General features: G+C 44.5%; 1 protein-coding gene across 3 annotated transcripts in view; it reads left to right on the plus strand.

Moving 5' to 3' along the window:
• PHTF1 (putative homeodomain transcription factor 1) overlaps positions 1–19,198 on the plus strand; it is a 383,734-nt gene that overhangs the window by 178,116 nt on the left and 186,420 nt on the right. For all 3 annotated transcript variants that reach the window (XM_073667168.1, XM_073667167.1, XM_073667166.1), the window contains one exon: positions 2,111–2,281. In XM_073667168.1, the coding sequence (XP_073523269.1) occupies positions 2,111–2,281 (171 nt within the window). The remainder of the gene's footprint in view (positions 1–2,110; positions 2,282–19,198) is intronic.

Consider the following 19,198-nt stretch of genomic DNA (forward strand, 5'->3'; position numbering starts at 1 on the left):
TATAATGACACCTTAAATTTCATATTTAATGCACTGCCATCTTGGTTCTTGGTTCTTTGACTGTTATCAGATCGTGATCTCCCTCTCTGAGTGTGGATCCTGTGTGGACCTGCAGAGGATGGAGACACGGCCCTCGTCCCCTGGCCTTGGGATGAGAGGCAGGCGGGAGATAATGAATGTCTCAGCCCGGTCAGGAACCATGACTAAGAAGGCCCAGAGCTTTAGAGTATAGCTCCACCGCAAATGGGTCCCGGGGAGGATGTAGACGGAGCAGTGTACGCCACCTGTCCTCGCCTACCTGATCTATTCAGAGGGATTCCGGCTGCAAGAGGGGACCGGCCCCCGACACCTGACCTTGCAACTCTACGTCCTGGTCAGGGAAGCCCGGTAGGCCCTGAGGATCCCACCGGGAACGGGAAGAATGGGGCTGCCACCCGTACCCTTGTTCTGAGAGAAGTTGAGAGGGAGACCCGGCCTATTCACTCACACACGAACAGGAAAGGACTAGGTCTAATGTCTAGGAACACTCTGGTGCGGGGTCCTGATTTAACGCTGGACTTACTCGGAGGTTGTCGGACCCCCTCGTCTCTGGTTACCGCAGAACTCCGCGAGGAGCAGGGAGTCGCCTTCCTACTGCCATCTATATCGTGAGTAAAGCCTTGGAAGTTCACCCCTATGGCCTCCGCACTCTTTATTCTGCACTACATCGCACTACGCTGTACCAGACCTCCTGGACTACTACTCCCTCCTTCCTGTCCCTCTGCCCTGAGGCCCTGCTCCGCCTGTAGGGAGTAGTAACAACGACGGCTGCCATAACACCATGCCTCGGCGGACTACAGCAGCGCTGGTGGCCTTCACCAGGTGCCACAGGTGGCGTAGTCGTAATCAGCCACTCAACCCGGATAAGCCCATACCATCCTTTTAATGTGACGGCCCTGGGCACGGAGCGGGTCCGGGCCATGGCTGCACCCCATCTCTCCATCTTAGGACCCGACTCCAAGTCCCCCATCTCCCAGAGTAAGGGGCTTACAGAAGGCTTTGAGGCATCACACCATCAATGAAATGTAGCTCCCTGACACCAGCAGCACTCATGTAGCCTCTTATAAGTATACTGTCACCACCATGTTTCACTATAGGTACCATGTATTTAGAAGAATGAATTTAGAAAAAAGCCTGGTGCCGATCATCACTCCATGCCCTTGGTAGACATGCATTTTCCAACATGACTATGACCCAAAACACAAATCTCTTCCATTTTTGAAGAAGAACAGGATAACAGTGATTCAGTGGCCAAGCACGTTTCCTGATCTGAACACAATCGAAAACCTATGGGTAATTCTGAAGAGACAAGTTTAATATCACCCTTAATCCAGCATCCAGGCTCTAGAAGAGGTCATTCTTGAAGAATGGAAAAAATAGATGTTGCAATATAAAGCCAACCTGTTCATTCCATGCATAGAAGACTTGGTGCTGGCTTTAAAAATCTTGGAGGTCAAACAGAATACTAGATGTACTTGTTTTTGATTTGGGGTGTATTTATTTTTGCATCAACTAATTTGAGTAAAACTGAAGATTTTGTAATGAAACTTACATTGTTAAAAATGATCAATGAAACTCAGTTTTTCAAACTTTTGGAAATTTTTCTTGAATTGAGATATTGATTAAAATCTTGACTTTCAAAGGGGCATACTCATTTATGCTGAGCATTGTATGTCAACTTTTTTCCCGATGCTATTTTAAGGGACTCTGAAAGGATTTCCAAACACATGTCAATTTATGGTCAGGACCTTCTGGCTAATAAGATACATTTTGTTTTGATAATGTCCTCATTGATGATCAAGTTCTGTTCAAGATAGTAAATTATTCATTACAGTTCTTCCCTCGTTTTCAGCATTCACACTATTGACGGGCTGCAGGGATTACTTCTTCTTTATGTGCTTATCAGTAAATAACTTGAGAGTTTGGATCATTTTTGCATTCCATGAACATCATTTGATGTTTTATCTCATTAACTGATTTCTATTTGTGAGATGCCAGACTGAACTATTGTCAGGCTGCATTACTTACTTGTAATGAGTTGATCTATTAACATCTTATCTTGTTGCACTAGTGCGGAATGAGACAAGACAATAAAGGAATGTCAGAAGATTTGACAAGCGAGGAAGATATGAAATCAAAGAATGAATTCTCATCCCTAAGGAGCATAGATGGAGCATCAAGTGATAATGGTTGCAAATTGACCAGGAGGAACCTAAAGTCATGTGTCCGTCACACTTTTCAGGTTAGCCTTATTTTACATTGAAGTAAATAATCAATTAATTCAATATGCCTCATATTGTGTATTTGAAACACTTTTTTCCCAATACATGTAATGTAGAGTACTCTGTCTTTCTTTGCCTGAGTTTATGACATTGGGCAACGATTGGGACACTATTATTCCTAAAGTCACAGTGGGATAAAAAGCTTGGACAATTTTGCAGCATAGATGTACACTCTTGGATAAATTGCTGCACTTGACACATTTCAACCATTAGGGCTCACACTCATTGGTGTAAATAAAATCGCCCTGTTGTTTTTCCCGGAAAAGTAGGACGAGTACAATGCGATTTTTATCAAGTAGTATCTGTATGACATGCGTATGCAATCCGTTTTTAACTTCAATGCTTACATACAGTAATTCTTTGTCATTAAAAAGCTAGTTTTTCAGGTAATAAAGCGATCTTATGTATAGATACAGTAGATAGATAGATTAAATATGAGATGCCCTGTAGATATTTAATGTCACAAGTCGCCTACATATAATAAACTAGCACTCTTTATTGCTAGTGGTGTTTTTTAAACCTATTAAATAAATATTTTCATTGAAAAAAAATGGCTTGGGATCCCCCTTATTTTTAATAACAAGATGAGGGAAAGCAGACAGCTGGGGGCTGGTGTTATTACTCTGGGAAGGGGCCACTTTCCATGAATCTTCCCATCTTATTAATAACAGCTCACAGCTATCTGCGTAGCCTTTACTGGTTATTAAAAAGAGGGTAACCCCCAAAAAAGACTTGAGGCCCACCCTATTTTTAATAACCAGCAAAGGCTAAACAGACAGCTGTAGGCTGATATTAATAGGTTGGAAAGGGGCCATGGATATTGGCCCTCTCCCAGACTAATAACACCAGCCCTCAGCTGCCCCAGAAATGGCGCATTCATTAGATGCGCCAATCTTGGCACTTAGCCTCAGCTCTTCCCACTTGCCCTGGTGCGTTGGCAAGCTGGCTAATGGTTTTGGGATTGATGTCAGCTTTGCAATGTCAGCTGACATCAAGCCCAGGGGTTAGAAATGGAGAGGCGTCTATAAGACACCCCCATTACTAACTCCGTAAGTTTAAAGTAAAAAACACATAGAGAGAAAAGTCTTTTATTTGTACAAAGCACTCACCGACCCCCATTTACTCATTTATTACATTTAACAAATCAAATATTCCAAAGGGGTCCGCTGTAAACCCATCCTACTTCTGACGACGATTCCAACTCTGCTACATCTGGATGTGTTGAGCGGTGATATAAGATTGCGACTGCTCAGCACGCCACGCCATAGCCGATGAACTGCAGTAACCTTACCGACGTCACCTCTCACAGCCTGAAAACGTTTATACCAAACTTATATCTTTCTTTTTTATTTTAGGTGTGAAAAACTTTCAGACATTACTAAAAACAAAAAAAATTCAGTTTGCATCTCCATTTTTTGTAACCCGTACCTATTTTTTTACCGTCATCCGAGCTGTGTGAGGGCTTGTTGTTTTTTTGTGGTGAGCTGATGTTGTTATTGATACCTTTATGGGATATATATATATATATACAGTACAGACCAAAAGTTTGGACACACCTTCTCATTTAAAGATTTTTCTGTATTTTCATGACTATGAAAATTGTACATTCACACTGAAGGCATCAAAACTATGAATTAACACATGTGGAATTATATAGTTAACAAAAAAGTGTGAAACAACTGAAAATATGTCTTATATTCTAGGTTCTTCAAAGTAGCCACCTTTTGCTTTGATGACTGCTTTGCACACTCTTGGCATTCTCTTGATGAGCTTCAAGAGGTAGTCACCGGAAATGGTTTTCACTTCACAGGTGTGCCCTGTCAGGTTTAATAAGTGGGATTTCTTGCCTTATAAATGGGGTTGGGACCATCAGTTGTGTTGTGTAGAAGTCTGGTGGATACACACCTTATAGTCCTACTGAATAGACTGTTAGGCTGTGTGCCCACGTAGCGTTTTCCAAGCGTTTATGCTGCGGAATTTCCGCAGCGAAAACGCTTGTAAAACGCTAGGTAATCCGCACCCCATGGTCCCCAAGGGGATTCCGCATGTTCTATGCACATGCTGCGGATTTTTCCGCAGCGTTTATGCTGCGTACAAAAATCCGCAGCATGTCATTTAATTTTGCGGAAGTGCAGCGGAACTCCCGCCATTGACTTGCATTGAGACGCATAGAAACCGCGACTGTACATTTTTACAAGCGGCTTCTATGCGTCTCTATGTGCGGATGGTACCCAGTTCTGGAGGAGAGGAGACTCTCATCCAGACCTGGGTACCATTGTACCTGTAAAAAAAGAATAAAATAACAAATAAAGTTTATACTCACCTGTCCGGCGTCTTCTCTCTGAATGCCAGCAGCGCTGAAGGACCTTTGGTGACGTCACAGTCATGTGACCGCAGGCCCTTCACCGCTCTGTCTCGCGATATGCCGGCAGCCAGGAACCAGTCAGGAAGCAGCGCTGCAGCCACGCCTGGGCATCGGGGGTGAGTATAGCTTTATTTGTTTTAATTTTTACGGTTCACACTGTATAAATCCATGCTGTTTGCATGGATTTATACAGTGTGACCTAGTTGTCAAGCACTTTCCAAGTGATGCTATCGCCTGGAAAGTGCTTGTCAATCTGCATGCGGAAACGCATGTGAACCCGCATGTGGATCCGCATGTATTCTGCAGGAAAAACACATGCACAATCTGCATGCGTTTTTTTCTGCCAGGGAGATGCAGAAATGCTGCAGAAATTTTCTGCTTCATTTCTGCATCGTGGGCACATAGCCTTATAATTTGTATTATGGCAAGAAAAAAGCAGCTAAGTAAAGAAAAACGAGTGGCCATCATTACTTTAAGAAATGAAGGTCAGTCAGTCTGAAAAATTTGGAAAACTTTGAAAGTGTACCCAAGTGCAGTTGCAAAAACCATCAAATGCTACAAAGAAACTGGCTCACATGAGGGACCGCCCCAGGAAAGGAAGACCAAGAGTCACCTCTGCTTCTGAGGATAAGTTTATCCGAGTCACCAGCCTCAGAAATCGCAGGTTAACAGCAGCTTAGATTAGAGACCAGGTCAATGCCACACACAGTTCTAGCAGCAGACACATCTCTTCAACAACTGTTAAGAGGAGACTTTGTGCAGCAGGCCTTCATGGTAAAATAGCTGCTAGGAAACCACTGCTAAGGACAGGCAACAAGTAGAAGAGACTTGTTTGGGCTAAAGAACACAAGGAATGAACATTAGACCAGTGGAAATCTGTGCTTTGGTCTGATGAGTCCAAATTTGAGATCTTTGGTTCCAACCACCGTGTCTTTGTGCGATGCAGAAAAGGTGAACGGATGGACTCTACATGCCTGGTTCCCACCGTGAAGCACGGAGGAGGAGGTGTGATGGTGAGGGGATACTTTGCTGGTGACAATGTTGGGGATTTATTCAAAATTGAAGGCATACTGTACCAGCATGGCTACCACAGCATCTTGCAGCGGCATGCTATTCCATCCGGTTTGCATTTAGTTGGACCATCATTTATTTTTCAACAGGACAATGACCCCAAACACACCTCCAGGCTGTGTAAGGGCTATTTGACCAAGAAGGAGAGTGATGGGGTGCTACGCCAGATGACCTGGCCTCCACAGTCACCAGACCTGAACCCAATCGAGATGGTTTGGGGTGAGCTGGACCGCAGAGTGAAGGCAAAAGGGCCAACAAGTGCTAAGCATCTCTGGGAACTCCTTCAAGATTGTTGGAAGACCATTTCCAGTGATATTCACTGCTCAAAAAAATAAAGGGAACACACAAATAACACATCCTAGATCTGAATGAATGAAATATTCTCATTGAATACTTTGTTCTGTACAAAGTTAAATGTGCTGACAACAAAATCACACAAAAATCATCAATGGAAATCTAATTTTGGGGGTGACTCCAAATCCAGGCCTCCATTGGTTAATAAATTTAAGTGGAAAAGCACACTACAGGCTGATCCAACTTTGATGTAATGTTTTTAAAACAAGTCAAAATGAGGCTTCGTATTGTGTGTGGCCTCCACGTGCCTGTATGACCTCCCTACAATGCCTGGGCATGCTCCTGATGAGGTTGCAGTTGGTCTCCTGTGGGATCTCCTCCCAGACCTGGACTAAAGCATTCACCAACTCCTGGACAGTCTGTGGTGTTGGTGGATGGAGCGAGACGTGATGTCCCAGATGTGCTCAATCGGATTCAGGTCTGGGGAACGGGTGGGCGAGTCCATAGCTTCAATGCCTTCATCTTGCAGGAACTGCCGACACACTCCAGCCACATGAGATCTGGCATTGTCCTGCATTAGGAGGAACCCAGGGCCAATCGCACCAGCATATGGTCTCACAAGGGGTCTGAGGATCTCATCTCGGTACCTAATGGCAGTCAGGCTACCTCTGGCAAGCACATGGAGGGCTGTGCGGTCCTCCAAAGAAATGCCACCCCACACAATTACAGACCCACTGCCAAACCGGTCATGCTGAAGAATGTTACAGGCAGCAGATTGCTCTCCACGGTGTCTCCAGACTCTGTCACGTCTTTCACATGTGCTCAGTGTGAACCTGCTTTCATCTGTGACTTTGCCAATCGTGGTGTTCTGTGGAAAATGCCAAGTGTCCTGCACGGTGTTGGGATGTGAGCACAACCCCCATCTGTGGACATCGGGCCCTCATACCACCCTCATGGAGTCGATTTCTAACAGATTGTGTAGACACATGCACATTTGTGGCCTGCTGGAGGTCATTTTGCAGGGCTCTGTCAGTGCTCCTCCTGTTCCTCCTTGCACAAAGGCGGAGGTAGTGGTCCTGCTGCTGGGTTGTTGCCCTCCTACGGCCCCCTCCACATCTCCTGGTGTACTGGCCTGTCTCCTGGTAGTGCCTCCAGCCTCTGGACACTAGGCTGACAGACACAGCAAACCTTCTTTCCACAGCTCGCATTGATGTGCCATCCTGGATGAGCTGCACTGCCTGTGCAACTTCTGTGGGTTGTAAAGTCCGTCTCATGCTACCATGAGTGTGAAAGCACAACCAAAATTCAAAAGTGGCCAAAATATCAGCCAGAAAGCATTGGTACTGAGATGTGGTCTGCGGAACCACTCCTTGATTTAGGGTGTATTGATAATTGCCAATAATTTCCATCTATTGTCTATTCCATATGCATAACAGCATGTGAAATTGATCGTCAACCAGTGTTGCTTCCTAAGTGGACACTTCTCAAAAAAATAAAAGGAACACGTAAACAACAGAATATAACTACAAGTAAATCAAACTTCTGTGAAATCAAACTGTCCACTTAGGAAGCAACACTGGTTGACAATCAATTTCACATGCTGTTGTGCAAATGGAATAGACAATAGATGGAAATTATTGGCAATTATCAAGACACCCTCAATAAAGGAGTGGTTCCGCAGGTGGAGACCACAGACCACATCTCAGTACCAATGCTTTCTGGCTGATATTTTGGTCACTTTTAAATGTTGGTTGTGCTTTCACACTCGTGGTAGCATGAGATGGACTCTACAACCCACAGAAGTTGCTGAGGTAGTGCAGCTCATCCAGGATGGCATATCAATGCGAGCTGTGGCAAGAAGGTTTGCTGTGTCTGTCAGCGTAGGAGGCACTACCAGGAGACAGGCCAGTACACCAGGAGACGTGGAGGGGGCCGTAGGAGGGCAACAACCCAGCAGCAGGACCGCTACCTCCGCCTTTGTGCACAAATGGTTAGAAACTGACTCCATGAGGGTGGTATGAGGGCCCGACGCCCACAGATGGGGGTTGTGCTCACAGCCCAACACCGTGCAGGACGCTTGGCATTTGCCACAGAACACCAGGATTGGCAAAGTCGCCACTGGCGCCCTGTGCTCTTCACAAATGAAAGCAGGTTCACACTGAGCACATGTGAAAGACGTGACAGAGTCTGGAGACGCCGTGGCGAGTAATCTGCAACCTGCAACATCCTTCAGCATGACCGGTTTGGCAGTGGGTCAGTAATGGTGTGGGGTGGCTTTTCTTTGGAGGGCCGCACAGCCCTCCATGTGCTTGCCAGAGGTAGCCTGACTGCCATTAGGTACCGAGATGAGATCCTCAGACCCCTTGTGAGACCATATGCTGGTGCGGTTGGCCCTGGGTTCCTCCTAATGCAGGACAATGCCAGACTTCATGTGGCTGGAGTGCATCAGCAGTTCCTGCAAGATGAAGGCATTGAAGCTATGGACTGGCCCGCCTGTTCCCCAGGTCTGAATCCGATTGAGCACACCTGGGTCATCATGTCTCGCTCCATCCACCAACGTTGCACCACAGACTGTCCAGGAGTTGGCGAATGCTTTAGTCCAGGTCAGTGAGGAGATCCCACAGGAGACCATCCGCAACCTTATCAGGAGCATGCCCAGGCATTGTAGGGAGGTCATACAGGCACGTGGAGGCCACACACAATGCTGAGCCTCATTTTGACTTGTTTTAAGGACATTACATCAAAGTTGGATCAGCCTGTTGTGTGTTTTTCCACTTTAATTTTGGGGGTGACTCCAAATCCAGGCCTCCATTGGTTAATAAATTTGATTTCCATTGATGATTTTCATGTGATTTCGTTGTCAGCACATTCAACTTTGTACAAAACAAAGCATTCAATAAGAATATTTCATCCATTCAGATCTAGGATGTGTTATTTGAGTTTTCCCTTTATGTTTTTGAGCAGTGTATGTATATGTATATATATATATATATATATATATATATATATATATTATGGAATATATATATAATGTTTTGATCACTGACAGCCATGGGAGCTTTCCCTTAGCTCTGCTGTTACTTGCATCTGCCAAGTTTGGTCCTGAGCCCACTCCATATACTTGCACCTAGCATGTGACACACGAGAATCAGCCATACTCAGTGCACCTGTATTGTCATTTACAAACACTTTCAAAGTTGATTTTTTTGTGATTGAATATCCATTTGTGGCCAAGAAGTTGTGTTTGAACTTATATTTTTCTAATCTACCCAGGAATGTATTTAGTTTGGTAATGTTAAAAATCCTGTCAGGTTCCTTTAAGAAGAGCAAGCATACCTAATAGCGTAAGGATAGATTTTTTATTACCTGTCACTATATGGAAGTGGTGTAGGGTATAATTTCTAATGTATAGTTAGTTTCAAGCAAAGAAAATGCAATCCCCACACTAAATTGAAAGTCGCTGACCCTATCCTGATGCCATGTAATTGCTCTGACAAGGTCGGCCTAATTCATTGCCTTCTCCATTGCCAATATATCCCTATACGGTTTGTCACACAGATTGACCCTATGTATCCTAGTATGCTGCGGCTCATCCAGTCCTGTAACAGCAGGAGACCACTTCTATTTTATAGCTAACTATACCCACATAAATGAATGATACCTGTGGGGGGTGTACTTAGGAATAATCAGTCTTCTGTTTGGTTTCTACACAAAATAAACGTATGTGTGAGTGTTATATGGCAATATCTGATTGAATCTGGAAAAATAAGATCATGAAGACACTATGTAGTGTGACATGCAGAAGTAATTCTGTTGCTTCAAAAGCATCCAGCAACTGTTACAAATAATACAAGCACAGGAGACAGGAAGTCTTGTGCTTCAGAAGGATCCAGCAACTAGAGGGGTTAACATAGTCACATGAGACAAGGAGTGCTTTAGCAGAGCCCCAGGGGGATTGTGGGGAACTTGTTATTATAGTCTGGCTGAAGCCCAAGAGAGAGGTGGTGTGTGTGTTATCTGGATCTGACAGAAGGCAACTGAACAGGATTCAGATCAGGAGAGAAACTGAACACAGGTCAGATAAACTCCCTGAACTAACATGGCAGAGTATTATTGGGCAGAAAGAAAAGGACTGGAAGGAATTGTGTCACAGGGATCATCTCCCTCATCAAACCCTCCCCCCCCTACATCTCCATGCAGGATAAAGAATGCTATGTACTATTGTGTCCTTGTGAATCAAAAGCCTGTGGTTGTGTATGCATAGAAGTGTGCTGCTAAGAGATCTAATCTGTGCTGAACTGTGCTACTGAATAGAGATGAGCGTTGTTCTACTCGAACTGTTCGCCAATCTCAAATTCGAGCTGTTTTGGGCGGTGTTCGAGCCGGTCGGCCAAAACGAACAATTTGAGAAAAATTCGGCTGTTCGAGGTTATGTTCGATAACTGTTCGTGCACCAAAATCATAACTGGATTTTTTCTCAGTAATGATGAAAATTAATGTTAATACGCAGTTTGAGTGTACAGCGGGGCGGGGGGAGGGGCAGGGGATGGATCTCTGCAGGAACAATGAAGATCTCCATTTTTTTTTCTCTTTCCCGCATTTGCAGTGGGGAGGTGCAATCTGTCAGCCTATCAGCAGCGCACACACGGAGCGAAGTGCTTTTTTTCACACAAGCAAGGGCATGTGTGATTGGCAGTGTATGTCACATGTCCTTGCCCTATAAGACCAAGCCATTTTCCCCGTCGCCACCATTTTCTCACTGCTGCAGCTGCGTGTTAGACGGCACCGCTGTTGCTGTGTGCGCTATACCTTGTTAATTTCAAGCCAATTTTCGCACAAATATACAGATAGCTTGGGAGTAGGGAATAGTTGTGATTGCAGTCCTTTTAAGGACTAGGTTACAGCATTTCCTACGACTTTTATCAGGCAGGTCTGTGCTCTTAAATAGATAGATTGTGGGAGTAAAGACTAATTGTAATTGGAGTCCTTTTCAGGACTAGGTTACATCAGTTCCTATCAGTTTTTGCCAGGCAGGTCTGTGCCAGTGCTGTGCAAGTTTTTTTCACAGCATTTGGCTGAATCTAGCAAAGCTAATCCTTTTTGGCCTATTGCAGAGTGTGTTAGTCAGTGGAGTAGCCTATCTGTGTTGCAAGATATACCACCTGTGTATAGAATACCAATTTTTTTACTGCACCTAGTGAAGTAAAATCTTTTGGGCATAGCATCATTCTATTAGTCCATCTATACTGACCTCCATCAGGTTGCAAACTGAATATAATTTTTTTCTGCATCTAGCTCTGAAAAAATATTTGGGCTTCTAGCGGTGTGTGGGACTTGGTCTATTAGTCCATCTATACTGACCTCCATCAGGTTGCAAATTAAAATATTTTTTTTCTGCATCTAGCTCTGAAAAAATATTTGGGCTTCTAGCAGTGTGTGGGACTTGGTCTATTAGTCCATCTATACTGACCTCCATCAGGTTGCAAATTAAAAATAATTTTTTTCTTCATTTATCTCTGAAAAAATATTTGGGCTTCTAGCAGCGTGTGGGACTTGTTCTATTAGTCCATCTATACTGACCTCCATCAGGTTGCAAATTAAAAATAATTTTTTTCTGCATCTAGCTCTGAAAAAATATTTGGGCTTCTAGCAGTGTGTGGGACTTGGTCTATTAGTCCATCTATACTGACCTCCATCAGGTTGCAAATTAAAAATAATTTTTTTCTGCATCTAGCTCTGAAAAAATATTTGGGCTTCTAGCAGTGTGTGGGACTTGGTCTATTAGTCCATCTATACTGACCTCCATCAGGTTGCAAATTAAAAATAATTTTTTTCTTCATTTATCTCTGAAAAAATATTTGGGCTTCTAGCAGCGTGTGGGACTTGTTCTATTAGTCCATCTATACTGACCTCCATCAGGTTGCAAATTAAAAATAATTTTTTTCTGCATCTAGCTCTGAAAAAATATTTGGGCTTCTAGCAGTGTGTGGGACTTGGTCTATTAGTCCATCTATACTGACCTCCATCAGGTTGCAAATTAAAAATAATTTTTTTCTGCATCTAGCTCTGAAAAAATATTTGGGCTTCTAGCAGTGTGTGGGACTTGGTCTATTAGTCCATCTATACTGACCTCCATCAGGTTGCAAATTAAAAATAATTTTTTTCTTCATTTATCTCTGAAAAAATATTTGGGCTTCTAGCAGCGTGTGGGACTTGTTCTATTAGTCCATCTATACTGACCTCCATCAGGTTGCAAATTAAAAATAATTTTTTTCTGCATCTAGCTCTGAAAAAATATTTGGGCTTCTAGCAGTGTGTGGGACTTGGTCTATTAGTCCATCTATACTGACCTCCATCAGGTTGCAAATTAAAAATAATTTTTTTCTGCATCTAGCTCTGAAAAAATATTTGGGCTTCTAGCAGTGTGTGGGACTTGGTCTATTAGTCCATCTATACTGACCTCCATCAGGTTGCAAATTGAATAAAAAAATTTTCTGCATCTAGCTCTGAAAAAATATTTGGGCTTCTAGCGGTGTGTGGGACTTGGTCTATTAGTCCATCTATACTGACCTCCATCAGGTTGCAAATTAAAAATAATTTTTTTCTGCATCTAGCTCTGAAAAAATATTTGGGCTTCTAGCAGTGTGTGGGACTTGGTCTATTAGTCCATCTATACTGACCTCCATCAGGTTGCAAATTAAAAATAATTTTTTTCTTCATTTAGCTCTGAAAAAATATTTGGGCTTCTAGCAGTGTGTGGGACTTGTTCTATTAGTCCTTCTATACTGACGTCCAGCAGGTTGCAAATTGAATATAATTTTTTTCTGCATCTAGCTCTGAAAAAATATTTGGGCTTCTAGCGGTGTGTGGGACTTGGTCTATTAGTCCATCTATACTGACCTCCATCAGGTTGCAAATTAAAAATAATTTTTTTCTGCATCTAGCTCTGAAAAAATATTTGGGCTTCTAGCAGTGTGTGGGACTTGGTCTATTAGTCCATCTATACTGACCTCCATCAGGTTGCAAATTGAATAAAAAAATTTTCTGCATCTAGCTCTGAAAAAATATTTGGGCTTCTAGCGGTGTGTGGGACTTGGTCTATTAGTCCATCTATACTGACCTCCATCAGGTTGCAAATTAAAAATAATTTTTTTCTGCATCTAGCTCTGAAAAAATATTTGGGCTTCTAGCAGTGTGTGGGACTTGGTCTATTAGTCCATCTATACTGACCTCCATCAGGTTGCAAATTAAAAATAATTTTTTTCTGCATCTAGCTCTGAAAAAATATTTGGGCTTCTAGCAGTGTGTGGGACTTGGTCTATTAGTCCATCTATACTGACCTCCATCAGGTTGCAAATTAAAAATAATTTTTTTCTGCATCTAGCTCTGAAAAAATATTTGGGCTTCTAGCAGTGTGTGGGACTTGGTCTATTAGTCCATCTATACTGACCTCCATCAGGTTGCAAATTAAAAATAATTTTTTTCTGCATCTAGCTCTGAAAAAATATTTGGGCTTCTAGCAGTGTGTGGGACTTGGTCTATTAGTCCATCTATACTGACCTCCATCAGGTTGCAAATTAAAAATAATTTTTTTCTGCATCTAGCTCTGAAAAAATATTTGGGCTTCTAGCAGTGTGTGGGACTTGGTCTATTAGTCCATCTATACTGACCTCCATCAGGTTGCAAATTGAATAAAAAAATTTTCTGCATCTAGCTCTGAAAAAATATTTGGGCTTCTAGCGGTGTGTGGGACTTGGTCTATTAGTCCATCTATACTGACCTCCATCAGGTTGCAAATTAAAAATAATTTTTTTCTGCATCTAGCTCTGAAAAAATATTTGGGCTTCTAGCAGTGTGTGGGACTTGGTCTATTAGTCCATCTATACTGACCTCCATCAGGTTGCAAATTGAATAAAAAATTTTTCTGCATCTAGCTCTGAAAAAATATTTGGGCTTCTAGCGGTGTGTGGGACTTGGTCTATTAGTCCATCTATACTGACCTCCATCAGGTTGCAAATTGAATAAAAAAATTTTCTGCATCTAGTTCTGAAAAAATATTTGGGCTTCTAGCGGTGTGTGGGACTTGGTCTATTAGTCCATCTATACTGACCTCCATCAGGTTGCAAATTAAAAATAATTTTTTTCTGCATCTAACCCAGCCAATAGTTTTGGCCTAATACCACAGTTTGGCCACTCAGCTCTGCTCGGTTACCATCCATTGTTTTTTTGTGCAAACAACTCCAGAGTTGTGAATTAGTTAACCACCAAAATGAGTGGAAAAAGGCCTGCTGCTGGTGGAAAGGGGAATAGGCGTGTTGGGAAGGGGAAAAAAGGTTGTGTCCGTGGGGTAGGTGCAGAAGAAAGACCATCTTCCAGCCAAACTAAAATGTCTACTTCTTTTAGCGGACAATGTGATAAGATCCCTTTCTTACGGCCACGCCAATCGCTACAAATTCCAGATGAGGCACAAAAACAGCAGGTGCTTCAACGGATATCAAGTGCTCCTTTAAGTGGGCTCTCCTCCACATCAACTTCAACATCACAAATACTCCAGTCCTCAAAGGTGTCACCCAAATCGCACTTGCTTCCTCACAGCTCCCAAATCTCCAGCTGCCCGTCTGAGTATGAGGTAGAACAGATGGTTGAGTCTGCAGAGCTGTTTACTCATACTATAGCCTGGGAATCAGAGGTCGACTCCAGCGCTTCTGTGAATCCAGACGAGGAAATGATCTGCACTGATGCCCAGAATCTTTATGAGTCGGATCCAGGACCAGACGCAGAAGGTTCTGACCATAATGTAGACCCTCATTCCCAAACTGTAACTCCTGTTGGTGGAGACAATGAGGAAGACGATGATAAGACTCAAATACCTGATTGGAGCGACAACTTTAGTTTTTTGTCAGGGCAGGAACAGGTTGGCTCTGAGGACGACGGGTGTGATAACGCACAGGGTGATGATGATGAGGTCGGAGATCCCACTTACTGTCAACCCACAGTCAGCCAAGAGATGAGGTCAGCAGAGGAGGTGGAGGAAGATGCTAGTGACGACGAGGTCAGGTTGCGCCTTCCTGGACAGAGACGTAGTACTGGAAGCACGTCAACAACTGCATCCTCAAACACAACTCTGCCTCTCACCACAAGTCGTGGTGGCTCTTCAGGTCGCATGGGTGCTAAGCCTTGCATAGCCTGGGCATTTTTTCAGATCGATAAAGATGACCCAACTCGTGTTATCTGTAACATTTGTCAGCAAAAGCTAAGTAGAGGCCAAAAAATACATAGTTTGAGTACTTCATGCATGAACCGGCACATGGACATGAAGCATAAGTTGCAGTGGGAAGCTCAGTGTGCTACAATGCGGTCTAGCCGGCCGGGCCAACCACCGTCTGCCATATCTTGTGCATCCGCGGCCTCTTCATCCTCTGTGACTGGGGGGACAGCAGTCACACCTGTTTTGGGGCGCAGACCTGCCACCTCTTTACCCGCAACAGCCAGCGTGATTGGCAGGTCATCATTTTCTTTGGAGGTGGTAACACCAGCTGGTCTTGAGCGCTGTCCGACATCGATAGCACCACCTTTGGATCAAGGCAACCTAACATGTCCGCCTGCATCTTCCTCACAGACCGGCAGTTTGCCGGGGACACCCTTATCAACCCCGTCTAAGCACAATAGCCAGCCCTCGGTCCCTCAGATGTGGACAAGTAAAAGACCATTTCCTCCTAGCCATGAGAAAGCTAAGAGGTTGAATTTCACCATCTGCAAGCTCTTGGCTACAGAAATGCTGCCTTTCCGCCTGGTGGACACAGAGGATTTTCGAGACCTTATGTCCGTCGCAGTGCCCCAGTACCAGATGCCCAGTTGGCACTACTTCTCAAAGAAAGGTGTGCCTGCGCTCCACCAGCATGTCGCACACAACATCACCGCTTCTTTGAGAAACTCTGTGTGTGACAGGGTGCATTTCACCACAGACACTTGGACGAGTAGGCATGGACAGGGGCGTTACATGTCGCTGACTGGGCACTGGGTAACTATGGTGACAGCAGGACAAGGGGCTGCTGTCCAAGTCTTGCCGTCCCCACGAGTTGTGCGTCAATCCTCTTTATGTCATTTTTCCTCCACTGCTTCTGCCTCCTCAACCTCCTCTCGGTCTTCCACCTGCACCCAAAGCCTGTCTGGTCATGCCACAAGCTTTCTAACTGCGCAGAAGGGATCCTGCACACCTCCTTACTATGCTGGCAGTAGGGCTCAACGTCATCAGGCGGTTTTTACATTGAAATGTCTGGGAAATGTGAGTCACACAGCTGAGGAGTTGTGGTCAGCTCTGGAGAACCAATTTCATGAATGGTTGTCTCCACTGGACCTGAAACCAGGGAAGGCTGTGTGCGACAATACTGCAAACCTGGGTGCGGCCCTTCGCCGGGGCAATGTCACACACGTGCCTTGTATGGCTCACGTGTTGAACCTGGTTGTCCAGCAATTTTTAGCCCACTATCCCAGACTAGATGGCCTTCTGCAGAGGGCACGGTCGCTGTGTGCTCACTTCCGCCGTTCGCATCCCGCAGCTCAGCGACTTACATCTCTACAGAAGTCGTTGGGCCTGCCACTTCACCGGCTAAAATGCGATGTGCCTACCCGGTGGAATTCAACTCTGCACATGTTGCAGCGACTGTGGCAGCACCGACAAGCCCTGGTGCAATACGTTCTGACGTATAGCCTGGGCCAACGAGATTCAGAGGTGGGGCAAATCACGCTGGAGGAGTGGTCTCAGATCAGGGACCTATGCACCCTTCTGCACAGTTTTGAAATGGCGACGAAGATGTTTAGTGCTGACGATGCCATTATCAGCATGACTATTCCGGTGATTTACATGCTGGAGCACATGTTAAACAGAATTCGGAGTCAGGTGGTGGCACAAGAGGAGGTGGAGGAAGTAGAGGAGGAGGAGTTGTATGCGGAAGGGCTAACATCTGCAAGGTCCAGACGGTCGGCAGCACCAAGGCAGCAGGCATGTGAGGGTGGGGGAGATGGTTTAACCAGGGCGCATGGTAGCAGCCAAACTAGTGAGGAAGGTGCAGGAGCCCAGGAAGAAGTGGAGGACGAACTGATGGAAGACTCATCAGATGAGGGAGACCTTGATCACATTTCTGTTGTGCGAGGTTGGGGGGAGAGGACAGAGGAAGGAAGCATGATTGTTACCTCGCCACCAACACAACAGGGACTTGGTGCTCCTGGATGCGCAACACACATGAGTGCCTTCTTGCTGCACTACCTGCAACATGACCCTCGAATTGTGAGAATTAGAAATAATCCTGACTACTGGGTTGCCACACTGTTAGATCCCCGGTACAAAAGTAAATTTGCAGAAATTATTCCTGCCATAGAAAGGGATGCACGCATGCAGGAGTATCAGCAGAGACTGTTGCAGAATCTTACATGTGCTTTTCCACAAAATACCAGTGGTGCACGTAGTGAATCTCACAGTTCCAACTTGCCAACCGTGGGACCGTCAAGTGTTCAGCACTCAAACCGTAACAGAACCACAGTATCTGCTGGTAACATCAATTTTGCGGAATCATTTCACCACTTTTTTAGCCCATCCTTTGCAAGGCCACAGGAGACAAGAAGTCTGACACATAGTCAACGCCTAGAGACGATGGTACAGGAGTATCTCCAAGTAAACATTGAAGCCACGACTGTGTCACTGGACCCTTGCTCTTTTTGGGCTTCCAATCTGGATAAATGGCCGGAGCTAGCCACTTACGCCTTGGAGATCTTGTCATGCCCCGCAGCCAGCGTTCTGTCTGAACGTGTGTTCAGCGCTGCTGGTGGTGTGCTGACAGATAAGCGCACGCGGCTCTCCACTGATAATGTAGACAGACTCACGTTCATAAAGATGAACAAATCATGGATCCGAAACGACTTTTCTACCCCTGTGTCATCCTGGGGAGAGTAAAAGCTTGATGATTGGTTAAAATCACCCTACCAACCATTTTAAGCTTTCAAATTACTAATCATGTTTATCTGTATCTTGACTGGAAAATAATTTGGGCTTTGTAGCAGTGTGCAGCACTGATCCTATTAGGCCATCTATAATAAGCTTCACCAGATTTAAAATTAAAAATAATTTTTAGCTGCATCTAGCCCGGAAAATAATTTTGGGGCTCCGAGATGCGCAAGACACATAAGTGCCTTCTTGCTGCACTACCTGCAGCATGACCCTCATATTGTCAGAATTCGAAGTAATCATGACTACTGGGTTGCCACACTCTTAGATCCCCCAAACTTTTCGATCAACCTTTTCATTTTAATAAAGACCAAAAAAATGGTCATTTTTGAAATTATAAGCATTAGCAGGTTGTTAGAAACTGAAATCAAACAGTTTTCAACTCAAAACTTTATTCTAGGTGATGTTACATTTTCACATAGGACCCCTTGTTCGAAAGGAGCTTCTGAACTCTCTCGTCCATTGAATTTGTCAGGTTTTGGATGGTTTCTGCTTCAATTGTTTTGCATGAGGACAGAATACCCTCCCAGAGCTGTTGCTTAGATGTGAACTGCCTCCCGCCATCATAGACACTCCTTTTAATGATGCTCCAAAGGTTCTGAATGGGGTAGAGGTCAGGGGAGCATGGGGGTCACACCATAAGTTTGTCCCCTTTTATGCCCATATCAGCCAGAGATGCAGATGTTTTATGTGCAGCATGAGATGGTGCATTATCATGCAGAAAAATGATCTTGCTGTGAAATACACGGTTCTTCTTCTTGAACCATGGCAGGAAGTGCTGTTTGAGAAAATCCACATACATTATGGAGTTCATCTTTAGCGCCTTCAGGGATCCTAAAGGGGCCGACAATCTCTCTCCCCATGATTCCAGCCCAAAACATTACTCCACCTCCTCCTTGTTGGCGCTGTAGCCGTGTTTGCGTGGGGTGTCCATCAACCAGCCATCCTCCACTCCATTCATCTGGACCATCGAGCGCTGCACGGCACTCATCCGTGAACAAAACAGTTTTGAAATCAGTCTTCATGTAATGTTTGGCCCACTGGAGCCGTTTCTGCTTGTGTGAAGTGGATAGAGGAGGTCGACAGGATGGCGTATGCACAGCTGCAAACCTCTGAAGGACCCTGCATCTTGTTGTTCGGGGGACG

This window comes from Phyllobates terribilis, unplaced genomic scaffold (assembly GCF_046119375.1).
Source record: "Phyllobates terribilis strain yellow unplaced genomic scaffold, ASM4611937v1 Scaffold_2__4_contigs__length_985480577, whole genome shotgun sequence".
Taxonomy (NCBI): domain Eukaryota; kingdom Metazoa; phylum Chordata; class Amphibia; order Anura; family Dendrobatidae; genus Phyllobates; species Phyllobates terribilis.